The 22,224-nt window shown below is 52.0% G+C and overlaps 3 protein-coding genes and 1 long non-coding RNA gene across 14 annotated transcripts in view; 2 read left to right on the forward strand and 2 right to left on the reverse strand.

Moving 5' to 3' along the window:
• Positions 1–5,455, reverse strand: part of BCAN (brevican) — a 36,585-nt gene extending 31,130 nt beyond the window's left edge. For 2 of the 9 annotated variants that reach the window (XM_058160817.1, XM_058160815.1), the window contains exon 1: positions 5,032–5,352. Coding sequence is in view for 4 of the 9 variants with exons in the window: in XM_058160813.1 (XP_058016796.1) it covers positions 4,234–4,646 (413 nt within the window). In the remaining 5 variants the exon portion in view is untranslated. The other 7 variants (XM_058160814.1, XM_058160816.1, XM_058160820.1 and 4 more) reach the window with 7 other exon arrangements.
• LOC131186875 (uncharacterized) lies at positions 5,059–7,876 on the forward strand. The gene is made up of 3 exons (XR_009152429.1): positions 5,059–5,189; positions 5,716–5,767; positions 5,927–7,876. It is a non-coding gene; the product is annotated as an uncharacterized LOC131186875 (long non-coding RNA).
• Positions 7,877–13,710: 5,834 nt separating this feature from the next.
• On the reverse strand, positions 13,711–16,541 carry LOC131186874 (uncharacterized). The gene is made up of 3 exons (XM_058160826.1): positions 15,421–16,541; positions 15,062–15,164; positions 13,711–14,373 (listed from the first exon to the last, which is right to left on the reverse strand). Exons 1-3 carry the CDS (start codon positions 15,775–15,777, stop codon positions 13,973–13,975), a joined length of 861 nt encoding a protein of 286 aa, XP_058016809.1. The 5' UTR covers positions 15,778–16,541; the 3' UTR covers positions 13,711–13,972.
• Positions 16,542–18,524: 1,983 nt separating this feature from the next.
• PC (pyruvate carboxylase) overlaps positions 18,525–22,224 on the forward strand; it is a 146,284-nt gene continuing 142,584 nt past the window's right edge. Inside the window, exon 1 of one of the 3 annotated variants that reach the window (XM_058160809.1) lies at positions 18,525–18,650. The gene's annotated coding sequence lies outside the window, so the exon portion shown is untranslated. The other 2 variants (XM_058160810.1, XM_058160807.1) reach the window with 2 other exon arrangements.

A 22,224-nucleotide genomic window follows, 5' to 3' on the forward strand; every position in this document is an offset into this window, starting at 1 on the left:
TACCTTCAACCTCTGAAACCCTAAAAGGCGTGTGACTGTGGTGTTTTTTCTCTCTATTTATGGACAATGTTTGTAGACTGCCCCAATCACATGAGAAAAACCACTGAACCAACATAACCTAAACCAAACCAAACCAAACCAAGACAATGATTTACCTCACTATGAATCAACCAAGGCCAAAGGCTGGCAGGAAATGGTCTCAATGAACTTGTGAAATGCAAAGAGTTCCAGGGAAATGGTCCTCTGAGAATGCTGGGTTTTGTATGGTCCTCCATGTCTTTGAAGGACCTCCTCGTCTTTGGAGGATTTTCTCCAGGGGCCTCCCTTGCTCTGCTGAGTGGCTATCACTTGTATTTAATGATAAACACAATGTTTCCTTGGCAGGAGCCAGTGAAGGTAGAGACTCATCAGCCAGAAGAGCCCTGCTTATCAGAAACTTGGTCTTTTCATCACTTGAACTTCTTCTTGTAAAAATGCTGCTCCTTTGTAACCTGGACTGGCCGACAAGTTTGTTAGGATGCTTGGACCCATGGAGCACGGCTTGAATTACATTTTGGGTCACTCCTCTGGACCCTCCAGGCAAACTAGATGGGACTCTGAGGCTGGTGAGGACATGTCTCCATGTATATGTGCTTGAGACAGCCTCATGACAGGTTTTAGAAAGTAAGCAAAGGGGAGGTTTCTTGTGTTGGCTTAAAAGCATTGAACATAGAAAGGAGAAGAAGCAATTAAGAGGAGAGAGATAATTAAGAAGGCAAAGAAAGTGAGAGCTCATCAGCTTCGTCAACATCAGCTGCAAAGGGAGAAAAGAGGGCTTAACTTGGGGGGGGGGAAGTTGTGCCTCAACTGACTTTTCTTCTCTTGTGCTGGTACCAAGTTCTGTAGTCAATGAATGGGCATGAAAAATAACAAGAACAGCACCAAATGGGAGCAGTGAGAGCTCAGAAAACTCATGGCTGATGGAAAATTTCATCTAGATGCCAGAGAAGGTGCCCACATGTACTGCCCACAGTACAGAACTCCCATGCTTTCTGAAGAGCACTTCTGCTGGTGGCAAAACCACCCACAATGGAGCTGCAGAGACCAACATGGAGATTAAATACCCCAACAGGGACATGTAAATCTTCAGATCTAACCTTAGCCACACAGAAAGTGGGTGGGTGGAGGGGGGGTGTTTGGCTGCTTTTCAGGAACAGACATGGATGGACCCAGCCTCAGAAAAAGTGGAGATGGGTGAGCTCTTGAATGGGGCACCCCGTATACAAGGGGCATCCTGTTTTCTGGTGGGAAAAGCTGAACACGCCTGGAGGATCGTGTGTGTGTGTGTGTATGTATGAACACACATATTTGTCCCTCGCACACACATATCCCTTGTTGGTATGCATTCCCTGTATTTCTTGTTGCTTCCACAAATGGCGAAGCATTTGAAGAGAATCCATTCACAGCGCCCAATGGGCCACTCCAGGCCAGCAGCCAGGAAGGCTGGAGCATTGCCCAGGGTCTTTTCAAGCCTCTGGGAAGCCCCTGGGCTGGATTCCCACCCCTCCCTCTTTTTCTGCCATCTGCCACCCTGCGGCTGCTGCTCTCACTGGAGTGTTGAGGGAGCTCCGGACAGCCGCTGTGGGCATCGTTTGGGCTCACTTTCCTGGGCCTCCTGGGCCTTAATGGGCAAGTTTACCCATGAGCTCCAAGAGGGAGTGTGCACTCCCCAAACATGCCAAGGTTGTTTGGGATTAGCCTGGAATGTCTTCTCATCCTCAAAAGTTGCTGAAACCAATTTGAAAATTTCTTGGTGCAAAATGGACCAGTTTGGGGGTTTCCCCCACAGCTTACAGTTCCTTAAACCTGGCAGATATTGAAGAGTTTACAGGGATCAGAAACAAAATCGTGCATTAGCAGCTGCCATCAAGTTGGGGCAGGAGATCAGGAAGCCCTTTCCAGACAAGTCTTGCCATGTGCCCCAGTGGCTCTCAGGGCAGGCGGCTCCTTGGAGGGGGCCATCTCCTTGGGATTCAGCAAGAACCCCAAGAAGGTCATCCCCAGCAGACCTGGCCACAATTTTAGCCATAAGTAGAGTAGAATATGGAAGTATGAAAAGCCAGCAGCACTACTCAATCCAACACCCCAGGGAAGAGACGTACAGAATTCTCCTTTTAATGTTCCCACTTGCTCCTGAATCAAGAGGTTCTACAGCAAGGGGCCCAGCTGGCCTTTGCTGACTCTCCCTCCTTTTCCACTTGGTGATTCCAACTTTAGGTAGCTTGCCTCAGATCTCGTAGGTTCTAATCTGTTCCAGCGGGCAATGCCCACCATCAAAAGAAAACATCTTCCCAGCATCTTTGGTGCCATTAAACTGTGGGGACCATAATGAGTTATTTCCAGGCAACAGTAGCAGAGTGGCTGCTTGGCCTGCTTGAAAGAATTTGGGGACTGAAAGGCTCCTGGGAAGGGGATGAGAAGCAGCCTTTTGTGAAGAGGGCTCCTTCCTGCGAAGGACTTTGTCCTGCCAGCAGCGACATCCAGCACCCCCTCCAGAAAGTCCTTGGCTGGCCTGCAAGACCAATATCGCTACACTCTCTCTAGAGAGCTGGCAGGGTTCTTTTGGGGCGGCGGGGGGGGGGGCTCCTCCTGGCTGCAGGACTCCTTCTGCTACAAATGGCCCTGTCTGCTCTCCACCTCTCCAAGGAGCTCAGCAGTAGAGACTCTGCAGATGGGCCCTGGCAGAGGCTTCTCTCTATCATTGCTGGAGGCGGACAGCAGCAGCAGCCTTCTTCTGAAAGAGGCTCAGGCCCTTGGAAAAGACAATTAGGCCCTTGGAAAAGACAAGCTTCACATGATGGAGGTGTGGGAAGGTCTATAATAGTGCTAGATTTTGGCAGTGACAAAGGCCGCTGTTAGGAAAAATGGCAGATAGCCTTTCCCTGGGACACAGTGGCCGGTTTCTGGGGGGGGGGCTTCTCCAAAACCCTTCAGCAACAGGAGAAGCACGCTGCTGGTCAAAGAGTCGGTGTCTGCTGAGAAGTTACTGAAGGGAGGAACCCACCAAGTTTTCATGAGGAAAAGAAGCTGGCTGAATTGGTGTTTCGGGCTCATCTACAACAAGTGCTAATCTTCATGTCAATTTCAGAGCCTCTGTTTCATTCATCTACACAATAAATAATGAAAATTCCATTTCTTAGAGAGGCAAAGCAGGTCCAATTCAGTTGTAGTATCCCTGGAAGCCTAAAGCAGCCGAGGTGTGATTTCCTGAGGAAACTCTGGAGCTGCTTCACAGTCCTGATCCTGACACCAGCTGGAGAGCTTCATTCTGATGCAGCCCTGGACTGGAGCAGTGCATGAAGTTGCGACGCTCCCAATGAAAGCACAGAGAGATCCACTTGGAGAGATCTATGGGATCTTCTAGTCCAGAAACCCAACGGTGACCCTATTGTCCCCAGCTCATACTACTTGCAACCAGTAAGATATTTTCTTCACAACAAGTGAATCAAAATAAAAATCAGAAAGGAGGCAGAGATAACATCTTCCGAAATGCATCTTGCTTGTAGGACCAAATCCCTTCCTAAAATGAAAAGCCCACCAGTAAAACACTACAGAAACCACCAGGCTCAAACTTCCTCAAGAAAATGAAAAAAAAATGTTTGCCAGGAAGGATGCTGAACAATTGGAAGGGGGAAGTACCTGATTCCCCCTCCCCCACTTCTTGGTAAATTAGTGGAGCCTGAGAAGAACTTGCGTTTTAAAGTATCAATTCTTAACCCTCCTCCTTTATTGGAAAATCTTTGAATGCAAATAAACACCCATCTTCAGAGGCAGGCTGACTTTGGATACCTTACTCCTGGCCCGGAAAGTAAAAGCAGCCACCCCCGCCCTGCTCGGACGTTTCCCGAAGAAGTCGACGCTGGCACGTTTCCTTCTCTCTTTCTCGGGCTGCCGAGGCCAGAAGGGAAGGGAGCGGAGAGGATCCCCCGGACTCCAGCTGCTCCCCAAGAATCCCAACGCCCTCCCGGGTCACGCCCCGAAGTCCGGACCGCAGACCGCAAGCCCGCCGCGGCCGGACAGCTCGGGCAGAACCGCCACCCCAGTCTCGCCGCCTTAGTCGGGGCGGCGGCGCGGAAGATGCTCCGCACTTGGACCGGCCCGATCTGCAGTTCCGCCCGAGCCCGGCTGACCTCCACCGCCTCCCCGACGGGAGCCCAGCTGGGCGCGGAGAAGCGCAGCGCGTTCGGGACTCACCAGCTTCGGCGCGGAGAAGCAGCCCGCGCGCCCCCGGGAGAGCGGCCCTGGCGCTGCGGTGGCCACTGCGGTGCAGGACTGCGGCGCTGGGAGCCCGGCCGGGCAGGAGGAGCGGCGGGACGGCCGGGAGGGCAGGGCGCCCCGCCTCTCCTAGCCTCGTCCCGCCCCCCGACCGCTGGGCTGCGCCGGAGCGCAGGTGCCGGAGCCCCCCTCCCCCAGCTTGCCCTTCTGCGGACCAGGTTCAAGTTAGGGATGCGGCGGAGGTGGGGGGGGGGCATGTCGAAAGCCGCCGCACACAGGGGGCGGTGGTGGAAGGGCAGCCAACCCGCAAGGAGCGCCTGCAAGCGAGTGCGGGGGCCTGATCCGAGGTCTCTCGCGATGTCCGGCGGTTCTGGAGGGTCCAGCTGCTGCATACGGATGCTGGCCAAGCAGGGGCTCAGGTTTTAACGGCTGCAGAAACGCCTCGGCGCACGAAAAAGCGCGCAGGGTGGGGGGGAGATCATCAACATTTCGTAGGGAAACGTTGCCCCTTTAGTCCCCCTCCCTGGTCCCCGCGCTTTGGTTCAGTTCACGGCAGCTTAACGGTCCAGGGCCAAATTCTGTACTCCTGAAATCCTGGAGCGCCACTAAATGAGCATTCTGGGGGAAATGCGAAAGGGGGCGGGGAAGGGCAGAGGAGCCCGGGCGGCTCTTGCGGATCGCGGGCAATTGCGGTAGCTCGGAGTCTCTTCCCACTGCAGGCTTATTATCCTCGCGTCGCCCCCCCCCCTCGCTTTTTCTCTTGCCTGGTCCGCCTACCGTTCCCCCTCTTCTGCCGGCAGGTCTGGGACACCTCTCGAAGGACGCGAGTGACGACGCGGCCGACACCGAGCGGACTGCTCAGCCGCGCCCTCCCGCTCCTGCCCCGGATGGTTTCGAAGCCTTTCCCTTCGGGCAGCGGGAAGCCCTTGAGAAAGGTGAGCTCTGGGGGGCCGGAGACCCGAGAGGTAACTTCCTTCCCGCTTCTCTTGCTTGCTTGGCCGTCCCTGGCAGCTGATCCCAAGCGGGCAGGGAGCCCACCCGTGGGCCACCAGGGTGGGGGGCAGGAGCAGCTCTTCTCTACTCCCTTCCTGGAAGTGACCACACACCTCGTGGATCGGGGCCCAGCCATCTGTCAAAAGTCACCACCTCCTGGGCTCCCACCACATACTCCCAGTGGGAGCCATTGGTGCTGCCTCTCCTCCCAAAGCAGGAAATCCAAAACCTTCCCTTAATTCATCCCATACGGATCCGGCGCTGGCTCTTTCTGTGGACTTGAAGATGGGACAAATGTCATGAGGAAGGGAGCCCGTCCCTTTTTGGGACCTCGAGGGGCCAACTCCAAGTTCTGGAGGACATGGGTAAAGAAGGGAAACAGCAGGACACACACGTGTGAATCTATGCAGGCACACCCAGCTTTGACAATGAAAATACAGACAGATCTGCCCTGTTTTCTCTTGTCAGGAGCCTTCCCTCAGGAAGATCCCAGGGCTTCTGCAGCAGCTGCCTTTGAAATGTAGGTTGGTAACAACTTTCAAATCATAAACCTTAGCATTCAAATAGTAGCTCAGAAAAGAAGGGGACTTCCCCTCTCCCATGGGGGGATTCTCTTTTGGATCAATTTAATCAGCTTACACCATCTTATTTGAAAAGTAACCAATGGCTTCCAATGCAGCATCTTGAATTCTGCTGGATCTTCTGGGGATCTCCAGAGAACAAAACCATCAGAAACAGAGCAGAAGTGAAGTTATACTCTGACTGGACACTCACCAGAGCACAGAATGGTACAAAAGAGACCAGCAAAGCTTTTCAGCCATTTTAAGATGCTCTTTTGGAGCCCTCAATGTTACTCTGCAGGCCACTTGGGGAAGTAGACTTGGCCTCTTTATGCCAGCTTGCACTCTGCTTGTGTACATGCCAAACTGTCCAGGGTGTCATCTGGTCCAATTCTTTGGTGTGGCTTTTAGTATTCAAGGCGTGGATGGGAACTTGACAGCTCTCTGACCTACAAAGCCAAGTATCTTGGCTTGTTCAACTTAGCCAAGGGGGAAAGTCTGTAGATGCACCTCTTTGTGGCAACCACCCCCCAGGTCTTTAAAGAGGCAAACAGACCTATTCTGAAAGAAATCCTCCCAAGAGCTCAGAAATATCCTTTAGGCCTGGTCTGGAAATTTAGTCAACCTTGTTTGCTCCTCCTAAATGTGCTCCTGCTTGAAAGAGGCAGAGGGAAGTGAGTGGTTGGTCCTCCTGGATCGCTCAGCAGCTTCCTATAGCATTGACTGATAGTCTTCTCGGTCTGGGGGTGAGGAGTAAGAGGCCCCTCTTTCTTCAAGAGATGAGCTTAGAGAAGACCATGTCCAAAAGCCGCCCCTCTCGGTGTCCATTTCCCAGGGAGAAATGGGACGATGTCACCGGGAATGTTATCAGCTCTGCTTCTCCATACCATTTGAATGAGAGAGGCTGATCATGGTCCTGAACTGTGTCTGGATGGAAGGAAACATTGGATAAGAAGCTGAAGCCTGAGGGGGCTTCCCTGGAGGCATTAGGGTTTATACACCCCCAAAGGAGTAGAGAGCTTGCTTGGGATGTTCCCAGAAGGAGCCCCTGCCGAGGGGCCCAGCCATTCCTGGCCAAGGTGACCTGAACCACACCGTGAGCCACAATTAGGAGCTGGAATGGAAAGACTCTTTGTTCTGGGTGAGAACATTGAGCAATCGTGTGTGTGTGTGTGTGTGTGTGTGTGTGTGTGTGTGTGTGTGTGTGTGTACACGCACATACATACATGCATCCCTGTGCAATAGAGGGTGGCTGACATTAATGATGCCATAGTGAACGGCAGAGGATCAGGATCCCAGCCTGGCTTGGGATACAGGCTTCTCCTAGGGATGTTTCACTGCTGTTCTTCCTGACCTCTGTCTTAGTCCTCACACAAGAAACTATCAAAAAGACCTGGAACTGACAGTTTTCAGAGAAAAGATCAAGAGAAGCCAGCCTCAGAAGACCTTCTTCCTGGCCACACTCAGAACTGCTAATGAAGCCAGAATTATGAGGTTAATTTTATGTCTTCCTAAAACTTCCTTTCCAATACATTGTGCAACTCTAGAGACTTGCCCAGGTTTCTCCAGCAGCAACAGAAGGAGGACTGGGCTGGTCCTTTGATGCTTCAGCCAGGAGTCAGAAGATCCAAATAACTTTGATTAAGAATGAGTTTTTCTTAGAAGGCCATGACTTCTTCAAAATGTCCACCTGGTTTCACCAATTAGCTCCGGGGGCCCAGGAATGTCAGCTTTCCTCTTAGCTTTTCAATATTGCTCTCTCTCATGTGAGAAATAACAAAACACAGAATCTTTTTTAATACCAACCCCACAAGAAAAGTTTATGTAATCATGAGACTGGGGTCTCTGAGAATTGTTGGAGCCAAAGAGCATTTGGGGAGAAGTCAAAAAAAGGCATAAGAGCACAAAAGTGCCTACCGTTCCTGTCCTATTGTTCCCTTCATTATACCAGATTAACATAGTTGTTGCATACTTTTACTTATATATACTTTTTTTTCTCTCATGATGGGTTATTGTTTATGTGATGATTGTATATACTGTTGTGACAAAATGAAATAAAAAAAAAAAGATGGCGGGATCAAGGTCCAACTGGCCTTGCACATGTGTTGACAAAGCACCCGCATACAGCAGGGACAAGGGCTGTTCTCTGTCTCTACCTGGCTTTTTTTGACCCCTAACTCATGCCATCCAATTTCCAGGCGAGGCTGATCCAGGAATGTGCGTCTGCTCAGAAAAGAGAGCGGAAAGTTCAGAAAACCAACCTCTCCATAGCTGGAAGGCGTCCTTTCCCATTGCTGCTTCAGATCACCAGCAGTGCCCACGTGGGCACAAGGACTCCCAGCCTGGGTGGCACAGGAATTGGGTGGCAGATGAGCACTAATGGCAGTCTAATGCAGAAGGGCCCACCCCCAAAGTGAGTGGGGTAATGGAGCACTGTCCCATTTTGAGCTGGCAGGGAGGAGATCCAGGAGTGCTAGCATACCTACCAGTGTGAACAGGGCCCTTCAGCTGCAGCCCATTGAAATCACTGGGGGGAGGGGAGCAAGAATGCTGTGGTGTGCACAGCCATAAACCTTCCTCCTCCTCCTCAAGTTGAAAGGGCTTCAGAAAGCATCCTCCGGTCTAAGGATATGGGTGCAACGGCTGAACTTGGAAGGAAGTTCAGGAGTGAGGAGGTGGGATGCCCATCCATACACTGGGTAGGCACCTGTCATGGATGAAATTGAAGTCCAGGGGCCTTAACCTGGCTCCATTGCTAGAACTTGCAGAAGCTGCTTTTCATTTCTAGAGCTTTCTAGGCAATTGCAACAAAAGCAGCTGATCCAAAGGAGCCACGACCACGGCTCCTCTGATGGCAGCTGGAGTTCCTTTCGGTTCTCTGGGCAAAGTCCTAAGGTGGGCAGAGGAGTCCTCTCCCCCCCTCCAAGCAATGGAATTCTCCTTGGGGCAGACTGGCTGAGTCTCCGGACCCCTCAGAGGGAGGGGTCTGCTCAGGGTCTATGTGGAGGGGGCAAAAAAAAAGGAGAGCAGAGGAGATGAAGGCTGGCTTTGCTGTCCAAAGAAGGAAGGAGGCAGAAGCCACAGCCCAGAGCCAGGCATGGCCCCAAAGCCACAGCAGGGCTTGGCTGTTTTCCTGCTGGTGCCCAGATCTTTCCATTTGGGAGGAGAGAGCGAGAGCCAGTCTCACTGGAGGAGCAGCTGCAGCTCATTACCCTACTGTGTGCTCCGCCCCCCCCCCCTCCTCCTCCTCCTCCTCCTCCTCCTGTTTCCACTTACCAATGGAGTCCAAGGCAGCTGATCTGGGGAAAAGTTTACTGCCCTTCACAGCCCAGAGTCCTAAATGGAAAATGTGCCGTTTTCTCCTGAGAAATGGTGACAGCTTCCTGTCCGGATGCCTCGGTTGTTGCTTCATCCCTCTGGCCTTCAGGTCTTCCAAAAGGAGGGAGCCATTGACTGCAAAGAGCTTTCGGCCTGTCTTGGGGATGGACGGAGCTGATGGAGCCTGAGCAAAGGGAGCCACTGGGGATGCTTCTCCAGAGGAGTGTGTGAGAATTGCGTGTGCAACCAAGGCTAGCTTGCCTGAGTCAGCACTTCTGAGGAGGAGAAGGAGGAGGAGGAGGAGGAGGAGGAGGAGAGGCAGTTGCACAGCCCAGCTGAGGAGCAGGCAGGAACGGGGGAGTTTGGGGACCAGAGCAATAAGTGGCATTCATTCCCCGGCCCTCCAGGGAGCATGGGAGTTTACCAGAAGGGTCTGCTCATTGCACTGATGCTGCAGTCTCGTCTTTTAAGCCTGTCTGGTTTGTGTGCATGCGGGTGTCTGTGTGTGTGCCTTCAAGCACATCATGTCCCAAACAGGTCCCTGAAGTTTCCTTGGTGGTTTGTCATTGTCTCCTTCCAAGGGCTGGTTTTGGGCCTCAGGCAGGAATAGAATTCAGGCTCTCCAGGTTGGTATAGAAAAAGGGTGATCTCCCCATTTCCTTGGGCTTCCTCCTGCACCCCTTGGCTTCTGCTGGGAGAGACTCCACAGCCCCCTCCTACAGGCTGCCCAGAGAAGGGCCCATCACGGTTCCTTCTTGCCCTCCTCCTCCTCCAACCTCAGGTGAGCCTGAAAGTTCCCTGGGACTCTTCGCAATGTGGTTCCATCTCCTGTCCTGTTCCTTTGCCTGGTGCTGCTGCTTTGTAGGGCCTTGAAAGGGAGAAATTACCTGGCTGTGGATGCTGAGCAACAGGAGTGGGGGGCAGCCTTCTTCCCAGAAAGGGGGTGGCTCCATCCCAGGAGCACCAATGCACAGGCACAGCCTTTGATCTGAGGTGATCTGAGGATCCTTGCTCAGAACACAGGGTTGAACCTTCAGCCCTATGATTCTAAATAACAAAAGCAACATACAAGTGTTATCATTGCTCTATGATTAAAGAATATCGTTTAAAGTTGGAAATTCTGACTTTGTGGTTTGGAGAGATGTGGAACTCGGTTGCAAAAGTGGTGGAAAAGACCAGGGCTGGTGTGGATGTAGCATCCTCCTCCTCCCCCCCCAATGTCTATCCTGGCTTTCCATGGCAATCTGGAGGCCTCCCAAGCCATCCCTAGGCTGGCTTAGGCACTTCCGCTCATGAGATCATTTGTACCAGAGAGTGAGATGCTTGGCGCTGCAGACTCAGCAAGGAACACCGAAACCACTGCAGCTGGCCGGCCAGCTGGCCTGGGGACTGCGGTGATGAGCGAATGATGATGCCCCAGCCTCAAGCCAGCAATGCAACCTCTGGGCTCGCCAGGCGTGTCCCACATGCAAAACTGTGCACAGCTCTGCCACTGCACTTGGTCGGTCAGCTTGGGCCGACTCCTGCAGTCATCGTGGCTGGCTTGAACAGGCAGCAAAATGTAGCAGAGCTAAGTGCAAAAGAAACCCCACCCACCTCCATCTGCTCAAGACTTGGGACCCTGGAAAGAACAGGTTAAATTCAATTCGGGGGTCTTACCCTGGGTTCCAGCATTTCCACTGCAGCTGCAAAGATCTGCCAATGGGGGTGGGTGGGAAGGTTGTCCTGGTGGGGTCACACTAAGGATGCCTATGGGTCAGCTGAGCCCAGAAGTTATCTATCTCCTCTGAAAAGGCTGGGTGGGTCTGAGACAATGGGGAAATGTAAAATTTGTCACTACCGGTTCTGTGGACATGGCTGGGTAATGTGACTGGGTGGGCATGGCCAACTTTTTTTTAACTTTTAAAAGCATTTTTTCTACAACCTCTTAAGTGGAAGAGCTTGTAAAAAATGCTTTTAAAAGGCTGCGATGATTCCAACTGAGTTGCCTGATCGTCAGAGGCTTTTTTTTCCTTTTAAAGGCAAAAAAAAAAAGCTTTTAAAATAAAAGCCTCTGACGATCAGGCAACTCAGCTGGGATCATTACAGCCTTTTAAAAGCATTTTTTTTACAACCTCTTCGGTTGAAAAAATCCTTTTAAAAGCCTCTGAGATCCCAGCTTAGCCATGTGATCATCAGAGCCTTTTTTTTTAAACTTTTAAAAGAATTTTTTCGGCTGAAGTAAAAGTAAAAAGTAAAAAAAAATACCTCTGATGATTGCGCGGCTCAGCTGGGCATGGGGGGGCAGGGATTTTTGCTACTGGTTCTCTGAACCACCCGCCGCCATCGCTACCGGATTGGGTGATTTGGTCTAAACCCCTGGTCTGAGAGCAGCAGTCACAGATGCCTCCCTGTGCCTCTCAAGGACCTCTCCCTGGAATGAGAAGGGCCGGCTGGAAAGTTGGTGTCTTAAGAGTCTCTGTTTTGTCTTGGCCACCAAGCAGTCAGATTGGCTGTCCCGGACAGATTGAGAGAGCAAAGGGGGAGAGGCCACTTGTGTACCACAAGATATTTCCACCCTGCAAAACATATGGGCAGGGCAACTCCTCTCCACTCCCCCCCCTTTTTTTATTTACATTTATATCCCGCCCTTCTCCGAAGACTCAGGGCAGCTTACACTATGTCAAGCAATAGTCTTCATCCATTTGTATATTATATACAAAGTCAACTTATTGCCCCCAACAATCTGGGTCCTCATTTTACCTACCTTATAAAGGATGGAAGGCTGAGTCAACCTTGGGCCTGGTGGGACTTGTACCTGCAGTAACTGCAGGCTGCTGTGTTTTAATAACAGGCTTCTTACAGCCTGAGCCACCACGGCCCAACACCATGGCCCCTTTCCCTGATCCTGCTTCTCTTGCTGGGTGGGGGGAGCAGCACTTCAGCCAGCAGCCCACCCCTATCTCCAGAGCCCCCCTCATCACACCAGCAGCAGTGGGCACATTCCCCTCCCAACCCTGATCCTCCAAATGCCCCTCCAAACATGGCAACCAGTGCCCTCCCCCCCTCCCCAGGCTGGGATGATGATTCTCCCTGAAATTGGAGACATCAGCCAGGACTCGATTCCGTCTGACAAGAGTTCAGAACTGCCCTTCAATGTGGTTTTGGGGGACGATGAGGTGGACGCAGGTTGGTGCTCAGAAACAGACTATAATTTCGCAATTATAGTCACTGCAGAACAGGGAAGCCTCAAGAGTTCAGAATCTACCTGAAGTATTTAGCCATATGATGGGAATTGCTCAGTCTGGATCTTGGCTTTTTTCATGGGAGGCCCTTGTAATGCTTTAAACTGTGGGAAGGAATTATCCTGCCATGTCAGACTTGGACTCTGCCGTGAGGTTTCTATCTGGCTGCCCTCCCCAAAGGAGACCCTCTACCCCCCTCCCAGCTGTCAAGATGTCTGTGGCCCATTCTGCTTTTTGCTCCATTCTGCTTTCCTCCTTTCAGCCGGCTGGCCGCTGTGAAGAGACAAGCTTCTGTGCCTTGATTAACTTTTATGTTGCCATACACTTTATCTATGGGTGCCCTTTTGTCCTCAGTACATTTTAGCACATTTCTGTGTGAAGGTGAACGGTGCTAACTTCACAGCCAATCTGGGACCGTGAATCCTCAGCCTGTGCTGCTCCCTCGCTTGCTTCCAGGTGGGTCCAGCTCTTGGCCCAGCTTTGTCCTCCCACCTTTGCCATCTTTCCTTGCAGCTCTCAACCCAGAGGAGCCTGGTGACATTGCAGAACCCACAGCTCTTTGGCCAGAGCGGCCTTGGCTCCTTCTCTTGGGCTCTTTGGCAGCTGGTCCTGGGGGGAGCGAGCGAGTTTGGCCCCCAAATGCTTTTTAAATTGGATTTCTTTGACTGGTTTATATAATGCCCAGCAAAATTCTTTTGTTTTTCCTCAGGCAGGGTAGTTAAATCCTGAAGACAGCAAGATGGCCTGTGGATGGCCACTAACTTTGGTTGCAAGTCTTCAACCAAAGCCAAAGAAGGCGGGTTACAGTCCGCCTTCACATAACCGTACACCCCAGGCCCGTCAGTCAGTGTGAAAGAACCCTTTACTCAACTGGCTACACAGGCGATGGGCTTCTACTCAGACGGAATCCCAATGAACTAAGCCAGTTTGGACATAGTGAGAAATGCTGGGACCAAGATTCCTGCCACCCTTGAAGAGCCAAAGACAGGAGAGAGGGACTGGCATGGAAAACAGACTGGCGGCCAGCTCTGGGCTCACCCTACTTGGGGGATCTGTGGGAGGGTTGGGGATAAAATAGGAACCCCCCAAATCAGCCTTACCAAGGCACTCTGGGGTCTTTTGCAGCTCCAAACACTGATAGATCAACAAATGGATGCCAAGGAAACCGTTGGAAATCCACTGGTCCCTTTCCTTGTGTAGATCTCATGTGTTATTCAAATCATGGCTGCCGATTGCTGATCCTTGGTTGCCCTCTGTGTGTGTGTGTGTGTGTGTGTGTGTGTGTGTGTGTGTGTGTGTGCGCATGGGGGAGGGCTTTCAATAGTCCCTGCAATTGTACAATGTAGAGCAAATCTCTGGTTTCATTCTTTTATTGATGGCACTTGAGGGGCAGAAGGCCCCCTCCCCCGTTCTCTTTTCCCCTCAACATCACACATCCCAACATCACAGTCCTGGGAGATCCCTAAGGATCTGGCCAAGATGCCTGCAGCTGGCCAAGAGCCAAAGTTGTTGGGGGGGGGAGGGATTGATCGGTATGAGAAGGACTCTTTGCAGAAGAGAGAGGCCGTTGCTCTTCACAAGCCTGCTTGAGGTGAGTTGTCCATGTGGCTGCCCAACCCTGTCTTATCCACAGGTGAGAACCAGGATCCACGAATCAGAGGGCACGCGAGGGTCCTGAATCTCCTTGCCTTCTGGGTGCTCCTCCAGGCCATCTGGGGACAGGAGAAGGCCTGGGGCAGTTCCCATTGGAGAAGGAGGGCAGCAGCTGTTCTCCACTCTGATAGGGAAGCCCTCCCCCTGTGAGAAATGGTTCTCCATCCTTGCTGGGGCCGTTGGTGGGTGGCCTGTCCAAGAGACTGTCCCGTGGCTCTCTGGGGTCTGCTCTGCTCCTTCCAGGGGAGCTGCTTCCAGGAACAGGACCGTCATTGTCTGCGGGTGGGCAGGGAGGCCGAACGCATCAGCATCAGTCTGTGCATGTTGGCGAGGAAGCTCTGCCAGCCCCTCTGGAGGGTACGATTGACCTGCTGGGAGCAAGCAGACACAACGCCTGAGTTTTATCCTGACTCTCTGGGCTTTGTCCCACTATTTTGTGTGTGTATGTGTTGTCTACATGGAGAGCTAAATAGGAGGACCCAAATAGGAGGATAACAATGGGGACCTCTTCTCCCCAGCCCAAAGTGGGGGAAGTGGGTTTGACCCAGGTCTGGCTCAGCTGCAGAAAACTATGTGGGTCCTTGTTCCCAGAGGCTGAAGAGGATGGGAAAGAAGCGCAGAGGCTGGGGTCCCTGGTGAACCTCACAGAGGCCTCTGGGAGCCTTTCAGAAACTGCCTCGGCTGAGCAGTGCTGGGATTAGATAATAAGGAATGGAAGAAGATAAGAGGCTCCCTTCCTGCCTGTTTTTGCCTCCCTCCCGGGAGGGCAGAAAATACCACCAAGTGTCACACTCTCCGCAGCCCAGATGGACGCCCAGAGAAAGAGTCACAGACCTTTGGAAAAGATGAAAGGGGGCGGAGTTGTGTCCAAGCAGGTAGATGACCAGCCCATCCTATGAAGCCATCGATTGCACGATCTCTTGGGAGGAACATAGCGGGGAAAGCAGGGTAAGGGTGTGTGTGTGTGTGTGTGTGTGTGTGTGTGTGGACCTCGCTTGCCAGAATGGCAGCCAGCTAAGCCTCAAATCAGCTTTAGCAGCTCCAGAGCAGCTTCCATACCTGTGCAAAGTGAGGCCACAAAACTAAGATGGAAGGACGGGGACCCTCTCTCAAAGTGATCCGTTCCAGGGATGACTGGAAAAAGTTGGAAGCCCTCCTGCTTCTGTGGGGAGGCAGAAGGGAGAAGGTCTTGTTCCTTGCCACTGCCTGGCAACTTAGAGGCCTTTGGGCTGCAGCGGATTCTGCTGTCCTGCATTACCTCGTCCGCTCATCCAGCAAGAGAATGGTGGATGGGGTTGCGTGGTGAGGCTCCCTTGGGAACTCAATCTTGTCCCGGTTGAAAAATCTCTGGGGAGGGCAGACTCCTTTTGGCAGCAACCTGCCTTCCCCCCAAAATGGCTGAACCCTCCTCCCCTTACCTTTTGGCACCGCTTCACCCTGTTGCTGGCTTGGGCTTTGCCGTGAGCCTGCCCAATGAGCAGATGCCCGTCACTGGCTTCACCTGCCGGGCTGGCCTCTTCGTCCTTCATGTCCTGCCCCTTCAGGCTTAGGGCTTGGTGTCTGCAGCTGCCCTTCTTTCTGGCTGCTTCCTGGGAAGCTCTTTCCTGGCTTTGGCCCAGGCTGCCGTCCGCCCTCCAAGGAGCCTCCTCGGCTTCCCAGGGGAGAGGGGCCTCCTCCAAGGAGCCATAGGAGCTTCCAGGGACACGATCCAGGAGCCCCGGGGCCTTGGGCACCCTCAGCGAGCAGGCCCTCCGGAAGCCTGTGTGCTTGGTCATGGGGGTTTGGAGCCCGGCTGGCTGCAGGACAAAGAGTCAAGTCGCTCTGCTCAGCCGGCGCTTTTTCCTCCCTCTTTGTTGCATGATTCATGGAGGTGGGGAGGAGGAGTGACTTTTGCAGTCTTGAACTCTTTGGACTTTCTCAACAGGCCCTCCAGACACGTCCCCAGGCAGGGAGCAAAGGGCTTGGGGGCCTCTCCCTGCTTCCCACAGCAGATACCGCACCCTTCTTCAGGGAAGGGATGATGGATCTTAGGAAGCCAGGTAGAGTTTGGCCTCAGCGGTGTGGGGACTCTGGAGCAGAGCCTGAAGGCCAAGCTACTCCTGCAGCGCTTAGGCCAGGTCTGGAGTCGAAGGAGGGGGTGGATTATTCCAAAGGATACCCGTTGCTGCTCAGCACAGCCAGAGGGACGCTGGATTAAGTCCCCGGAGACCCAGGGCCCGCGGTTCCGCAGAGAAGAGGGGGCGCCCTCACCCCAGTCAGAAGGGGAGAGCAGCGTAGGCGGGGGGCGCGGGGCTCCCGGGACCAGGGCAGGCTAGGCGGCCGAGGAAGTAATGAGTCCCCTGGAAGGCGGAAACGGCCCCGGCTCAACACTTCCCGGTCTCAGTGACCGGGACAGGGCGGCCTGAGTGCCTGCGGTGCCTGGGGAGGCGGAGCGGTGCGCTTGGGCTGCGGAGCCCTTTTCCCCCAGAGACTCCGCACATCCGGCTCCTTCCTCCACCGGCCTCTGAAAGGCTACAGGCGGGGAAATATACGGCCGTTTCATTTGGCCTCGCTTAGTCTTTCCAGTCTGGCGGCTGCAGAGGCTGTGCAGGCTCCAGCTGTAGATCGGGAGGAGGGGTCAGCCCCTCCCTCCCCGCGCACCTGCGCGACTCTGGCGCCCCCCGGTGGACGTCCCGCGTTTGTTTCTGGAAAAGCCGCAGCCGGTGCGAGGCGAAGCTGCAGCGGCTGGGCTCTGGGCGGGACCGGTTGGGGTCGTGGGCGAATAGAATAGAATAGGAATTTTTTATTGGCCAAGTGTGATTGGACACACAAAGTATTTGTCTTGGTTCATATGCTCCAAGTGTACATAAAGAAAAGATACATTCGTCAAGAATTCTAAGGTACAACACTTAACGATAGTCATAGGGTACAGATAAGCAATCAGGAAACAATATAAATATATATCCTAAGGATACAAGGATAATGGTCCCAGCCCAGCCGATAGCGTTTTTTAATGACCGGCGGGGTTTTTTATGTCTAAGCTGGGAGCCATTAGAATAGAATAGAATAGAATTTTATTGGCCAAGTGTGATTGGACACACAAGGAATTTGTCTTGGTGCATAGGCTCTCAGTGTACATAAAAGAAAAGATACGTTCATCAAGGTACAACATTTACAACACTTTATATTGATGATCAATATATCAATATAAATCATAAGGATTGCCAGCAACAAGTTATAGTCATACAGTCATAAGTGGAAAGAGATTGGTGATGGGAACTATGAAACGATTAATAGTAGTGCAGATTCAGTAAATAGTCTGACAGTGTTGAGGGAATTATTTGTTTAGCAGAGTGATGGCCTTCGGGAAAAAACTGTTCTTGTGTCTAGTTGTTCTGGTGTGCAGTGCTCTATAGCGTCGTTTGAACAGAAAGGCATCAAAATAGTAGTTTGATGAGCCAATTTGTTGTATGGTCAAAGCGCTGGCCTAGAAACCAGGAGATGGTGAGTTCTAGTTCCGCCTTAAGCATGGAAGCCATCTGGGAGATTTTGGGCCAGGGTCTCTTTCTCAGTCCCCAACCCACCTCGCTAGTTTCTGAGCAAATAGGAGGAAGGAGGAGCATTGTGCATGTTTGCCACTTGAGTTGTTTATAAAGTAGTAAAGGTGGGATAAAAATATAATAACAATAAAATAGTAATAAAAAGAGAAAAGGCAACTTCAATCGTTATCCAGAAATCTTTAAAAAGCATTTGTGTGAGCAGATTAGGCGTGTCCTAATTTACTCGAAAGGCTGGAGAACATCTTCCTAAAGGTAAGGGATTTGGTTGCTTTTTTGGCAGCATTTCAAAAATGGCTCCCTTGGCCTTCTCCTGGCGTGGTATTTTCTCATGGTCTCCCATCCAAGCATGAACTAAGTCAGTCGTTTTCTTATGATTTCTTATTTCTCTGGCTGGCTCCTGAGTCGGTGGCCAAATACTTTCAGAATTAATAAAGAAATAAACCCAGCGCAGCTTTTCAAGATCAGTCAAGATGGGCTCAAGGCCGCCACTTCTGTCCCGCGGCTCAGCGGCGCTTCTGAAACGGGCAGGAGGTCTCCGGCCCAGCCCGGCCCTCCCAGCCGCCCGCCTGCCTAACGGCAGCAGAAACAACGAGGGGAAGCGGACGGCCAGCTGTGCGCCACGTGCAGGAGCCTTCAAGGGAACGCCCCCTCCCACCAGCAGCCAATCAGAGGACGGGAGAGGCTCCTGGGCACTTTTCTCTGTCTCCCTTCTTGCGCGGGGCGGAACAAACCAAGCTCTGAGAAACGACTCAATAGAAGCGATGAGGTGGGACCTCCCGGCCAATAGCTGCGGCTGGGTGTGAGGACTGGCGTAAAGAGAAACCACTAGACGCTTACGCCCGGCGAGACAAGTAGCCAACGAGAAGACGTAATTCCGAAAGGTGGGCGGAACGATCGGCTCGAAGGCGCCAGGCTTGAAAGTGTGGGTGAGTGACAGGGGAGAGGCGGAGGCGAGGAGGCGTGGCCACAGAGGAAAGAAAAGGGGCGTCTTCACCAGAGGCCAGTGAGAAGCGGGAGGGTCGCGGAAGCGGCCAATCGGGAGCGAGCGGGGTCCGGTGGTGAGGAAGCGGAGCTGGCGGCGCGAGGAACCGGAGCGCAGGCGAGCCGAGGTGAGCAGCGCGAGCGCCCCTGGTGACGTCACCGTGCCCGGCCGAAGCGTCACGCCCCGCCTTTCCTTCATGAGGTCTCTCGCCTTGCCCGGTTCGCGCGGCCCGAGAAGCCAGCTCCGTCTGCTCTGCCGCAGGCCGGCCGGCCGGCTTTCCTCTTGCCAAAAGGGACGCCGGGACGCGCGTCGGCGGAGCGGGGAAGGCCGCGGGCCCGGGTGCTGCTCCGCCGGGGCCGGTGAGTGAGGAGGAAGCGGCCCCGCCTCGTCCTGGGCTCCGAATGGCCCGAGAACGGAGCCGGGCGAGGCTGAGGGGCTCCCCGGGCCTGTCCCGGTCTCCGACCAGCCTCGCCTGGGAGTCCCCCTCGGGAAGGCAGGAGGGCGTCGACCGAGAGGAGGCTCCCTTCAGCCCGGGGGGACACCCGGTAGCCCTGGCCTTTGGGCCGAGAGACGCCAAGAGCCCCGTCAAAAGCTCCAAGAGGGATGGGAGGGTCCCGGAGGGGGGGGGGAGAGGAGACGGAAGTCCTCTCGGGCTTCACTGCAGAAGATCCAGGAGGATGGAGGGGGGGGGCTTCTCCCTCTCCGAGATCTATTGGGGTCCCCCTCGCCCTCCGCCGCCACACTGGCATCATCTGTTGACGGTTCTCCTGGCGATTTGAGCCCCGTTTCTGTTCCTTTCCTCTGGTCATACTCTGCATGCTAAGGGAATGCAGAGCTCTGGCCGCCTTTGCCAATAAGTGGGCAGACGGGGGGGGGGGGCAACAGCCTGGGGCACCTGCCCTTCCGGGACTCTTCCCAATGGGTTGCCTGCAAAGGGACCAAAATCTAAAGCCAAGGCGGGGGAGGGGCTTTTGGGGACCTCCATGGTCCATTGGATGTCAGCACTGTGATTTCGGGAGCCTCTTCTGCATCCAGCCGTTTTCACTCCATGTATCCTTTAAGTCTGAATGGCAAATGGACATTATTTTGCTATCCTGTGCTATATGGAGTTGTTTAATGCTTTGGGACATTCTTTCGCGCTGCACATTCTGGAGGGATTTTAAATTGAGTACTAACAAATCCTTTTAACTGCCTTATCATGAAGTGGTTCAGCTGGTATTTCTCAACTATAACTTTGTTGTTAGCAGTATTTTCTAAGCCTTGAGTGGCTCAGACTGCTAAGACAGTCTGTTATTAACAGCAGCTGCTTGCAATTACTGCAGGTTCTAGTCCCACCAGGCCCCAGGTTGACTCAGCCTTCCATCCTTTATAAGGTAGGTAAAATGAGGACCCAGATTGTTGGGGGGGCAATAAAAGTTGACTTTGTATATAATATACAAATGGATGAAGACTATTGCTTAACACAGTGTAAGCCGCCCTGAGTCTTCGGAGAAGGGCAGGATATAAATGCAAATTTTTAAAAAAAGCCCACTTCACTGTTTAACTGGATCTGTTTTGGTGATCCAACCTTTGTACCTATCATTGATTTTTTGCAGACTTTTTCTGTACAGTATATTTAGCTACTGCCTCTCTTGCTGTTCTCTGTTGGGTTTTGCTTTCTGCCTCCCTTTTAGTGGACAGCTGTTTCACTTTGCTTTATTTCATCATATTTTTGTTTGCCTGATCTTAATAGCATCATGAATTTCGTGCATGAGATCTTCAGGCAATATGAAATCTAATCTATTAAACCTTTATCGTTGCTGTGTAATCTAATGGAACATTGTTTTGGGAGGTCAGGGATATCTTATCTGAGATGCAGTACCAGCTCCTGTTTTTATTGACTTAACAATTTCTCCATCTTAGTTGGTGGAATATATTTAATGTTATGTATCTGTTGATATCCATGTGCAGAATCTTCTTTTAGGTTGCTACAAGAAAATATTTGCAATAAATGTTGAATTTCCTTGATATTAGCCGACTTCCTGTGTTGTTTCAAACATCAAGATCTAATTTTCCTGCTATTTCAGATCCTTTTATTTCCAGCTGCTATAATTAGGATGGTGGCTTTTTGGGGTACTGTTGGGTTGACAAGGAATTATGAGTTCTGTTCTTGGAACAGAGGAAGGCGATTTTTTTTTATCAGTTTGCACCTGGTTTTCCCTGCTGAAGGGCATTGTGGTGCAGAACCTCCTCCCACCTCCACAGGAAATTCCTTCACAGACTCCCTCGAGTCTCTGCATGAAGTCTGTTAACCAGGCTTCTGAGAAGATCCTTCTCTTCCTGGCTTCCAAGGCCAAACTGATGAGAAAGTGGCATTTCCAGGGGAAGGTGGGGAGTAAGTGCAGCTGAGTTTGGGTCCTCTCCAAGGACCCTCTAGGAGAGGGTGTACAGTGTGGGGCAGCACAGCTTCCTCTGAGTTACTCAACAGGCTGAAGAATAAAGGAAAAAAAGTTTGCACAAACTTGCCCGTGCAGGAGCGTGCGAAGGATGTGTCCGAAGGAGGGCAAAGCAAGCATGGGCTTGCGTCTCGTAGAGTGATAGGATGCTACAGTTCTGCTTCTTGACGATTGTTCCAAATAATGTTACAAGCTTTCATGCTTTTCTTTCTGCTGACCACTGAAAAACTCAAAGAAGAGGCGGGTAGGTACCTGTGTTTCTCAACAGCACCGTGGATGTTTCTAATCTAATTTTATCCAACTGAAAATCCCCTGGAGAACTCTGGCCCCTCAGCTGCCTCATTCTTTCCCTCCATTGCTGTGAAGTGTTAATTGTCCCTCTTGGCCTCGATTTTTGACAATCAAAGAATGGGGGACTTTTGTCAGAGTTTCACCATAAGGAGGGTTTGCCATGGGAGAGTTTTTATTCTTTGCCAAGAATGTCCCATAGCCCCATAGCCAACCAAGAGGTGTGGGTCCTCCCCTCTCCCATCATAAAGGGCAACATTTCTGCCAGCCTCTCATTGAGCCTCAACCCTTCCCTCGGTCTCTGGCTGCCAGCTTGTTGATGGCTTGCCAGGGACTTAGCCCTGGCTATTGAAACAAGAGGACTTTCAAAGGGAGCATGTGATGCTTGTTGGAACAAGATTTGGGTGTGCGTGTGTAGGGGATCTTGCGGAAAGTGGCACCACAATTCTTCATTGTTTTAAGCAGGGTTCAAAGTTCAGCTCAGCTGGCTGATGGGTGTTTGAAGGAGGGGACCTGGAGGTATTTTAGGCCAAGTCCTGAAATGAGATGAGAGTGAGGAAGGCAAAACAGAGCATGGCTGAGCCAGTTGGATCTCATTGGGAACATATAGTTTGGACTGGCCATAGCGCAGTGCAGGAAGAGGCATATTCTGACTTCTTCTGTATCTATCAATGATGGCTCATAATTTGCTTGCAATATAGCCTGTGGCTGGCTGGGTAAGAGATGCAGCTGCATTTTTAAAAAAATAGTTTTTATTGAACAGTTTTCTTCATTTTATATTACAATTTTGATCTTTACAGCGCTCCACTATCAGTATATCTCCTTCATTCTTATTCTTATTCTTATTCTTTGCTTCTATTCTCTAACCAGTTATACCAGGTGTCCCAAATCAAACAGTATTCCATTTCATCTTTCTTTTATTTACATTGTTAGCCTGTCCATCTCCGCACATTCTAATACTTTTTTTTTATCACAATT

Source organism: Ahaetulla prasina, chromosome 17 (genome assembly GCF_028640845.1).
Source record: "Ahaetulla prasina isolate Xishuangbanna chromosome 17, ASM2864084v1, whole genome shotgun sequence".
NCBI classification, from domain to species: Eukaryota; Metazoa; Chordata; class Lepidosauria; order Squamata; family Colubridae; genus Ahaetulla; species Ahaetulla prasina.

What these genes read in the sequence shown, in the direction of transcription:
- LOC131186874 (XM_058160826.1), bottom strand. Translation starts at nt 15,777, where the DNA reads ATGACCAAGCACACAGGCTTCCGGAGGGCCTGCTCGCTGAGGGTGCCC. An exon ending in GGGTGAAGCGGTGCCAAAAG is followed by an intron (nt 15,165 to 15,420) that starts GTAAGGGGAGGA and finishes GCCTCCCCACAG; the next exon opens with AAGCAGGAGGGCTTCCAACT. An exon ending in TGTGGCCTCACTTTGCACAG is followed by an intron (nt 14,374 to 15,061) that starts GTATGGAAGCTG and finishes GCTTGCTCCCAG; the next exon opens with CAGGTCAATCGTACCCTCCA.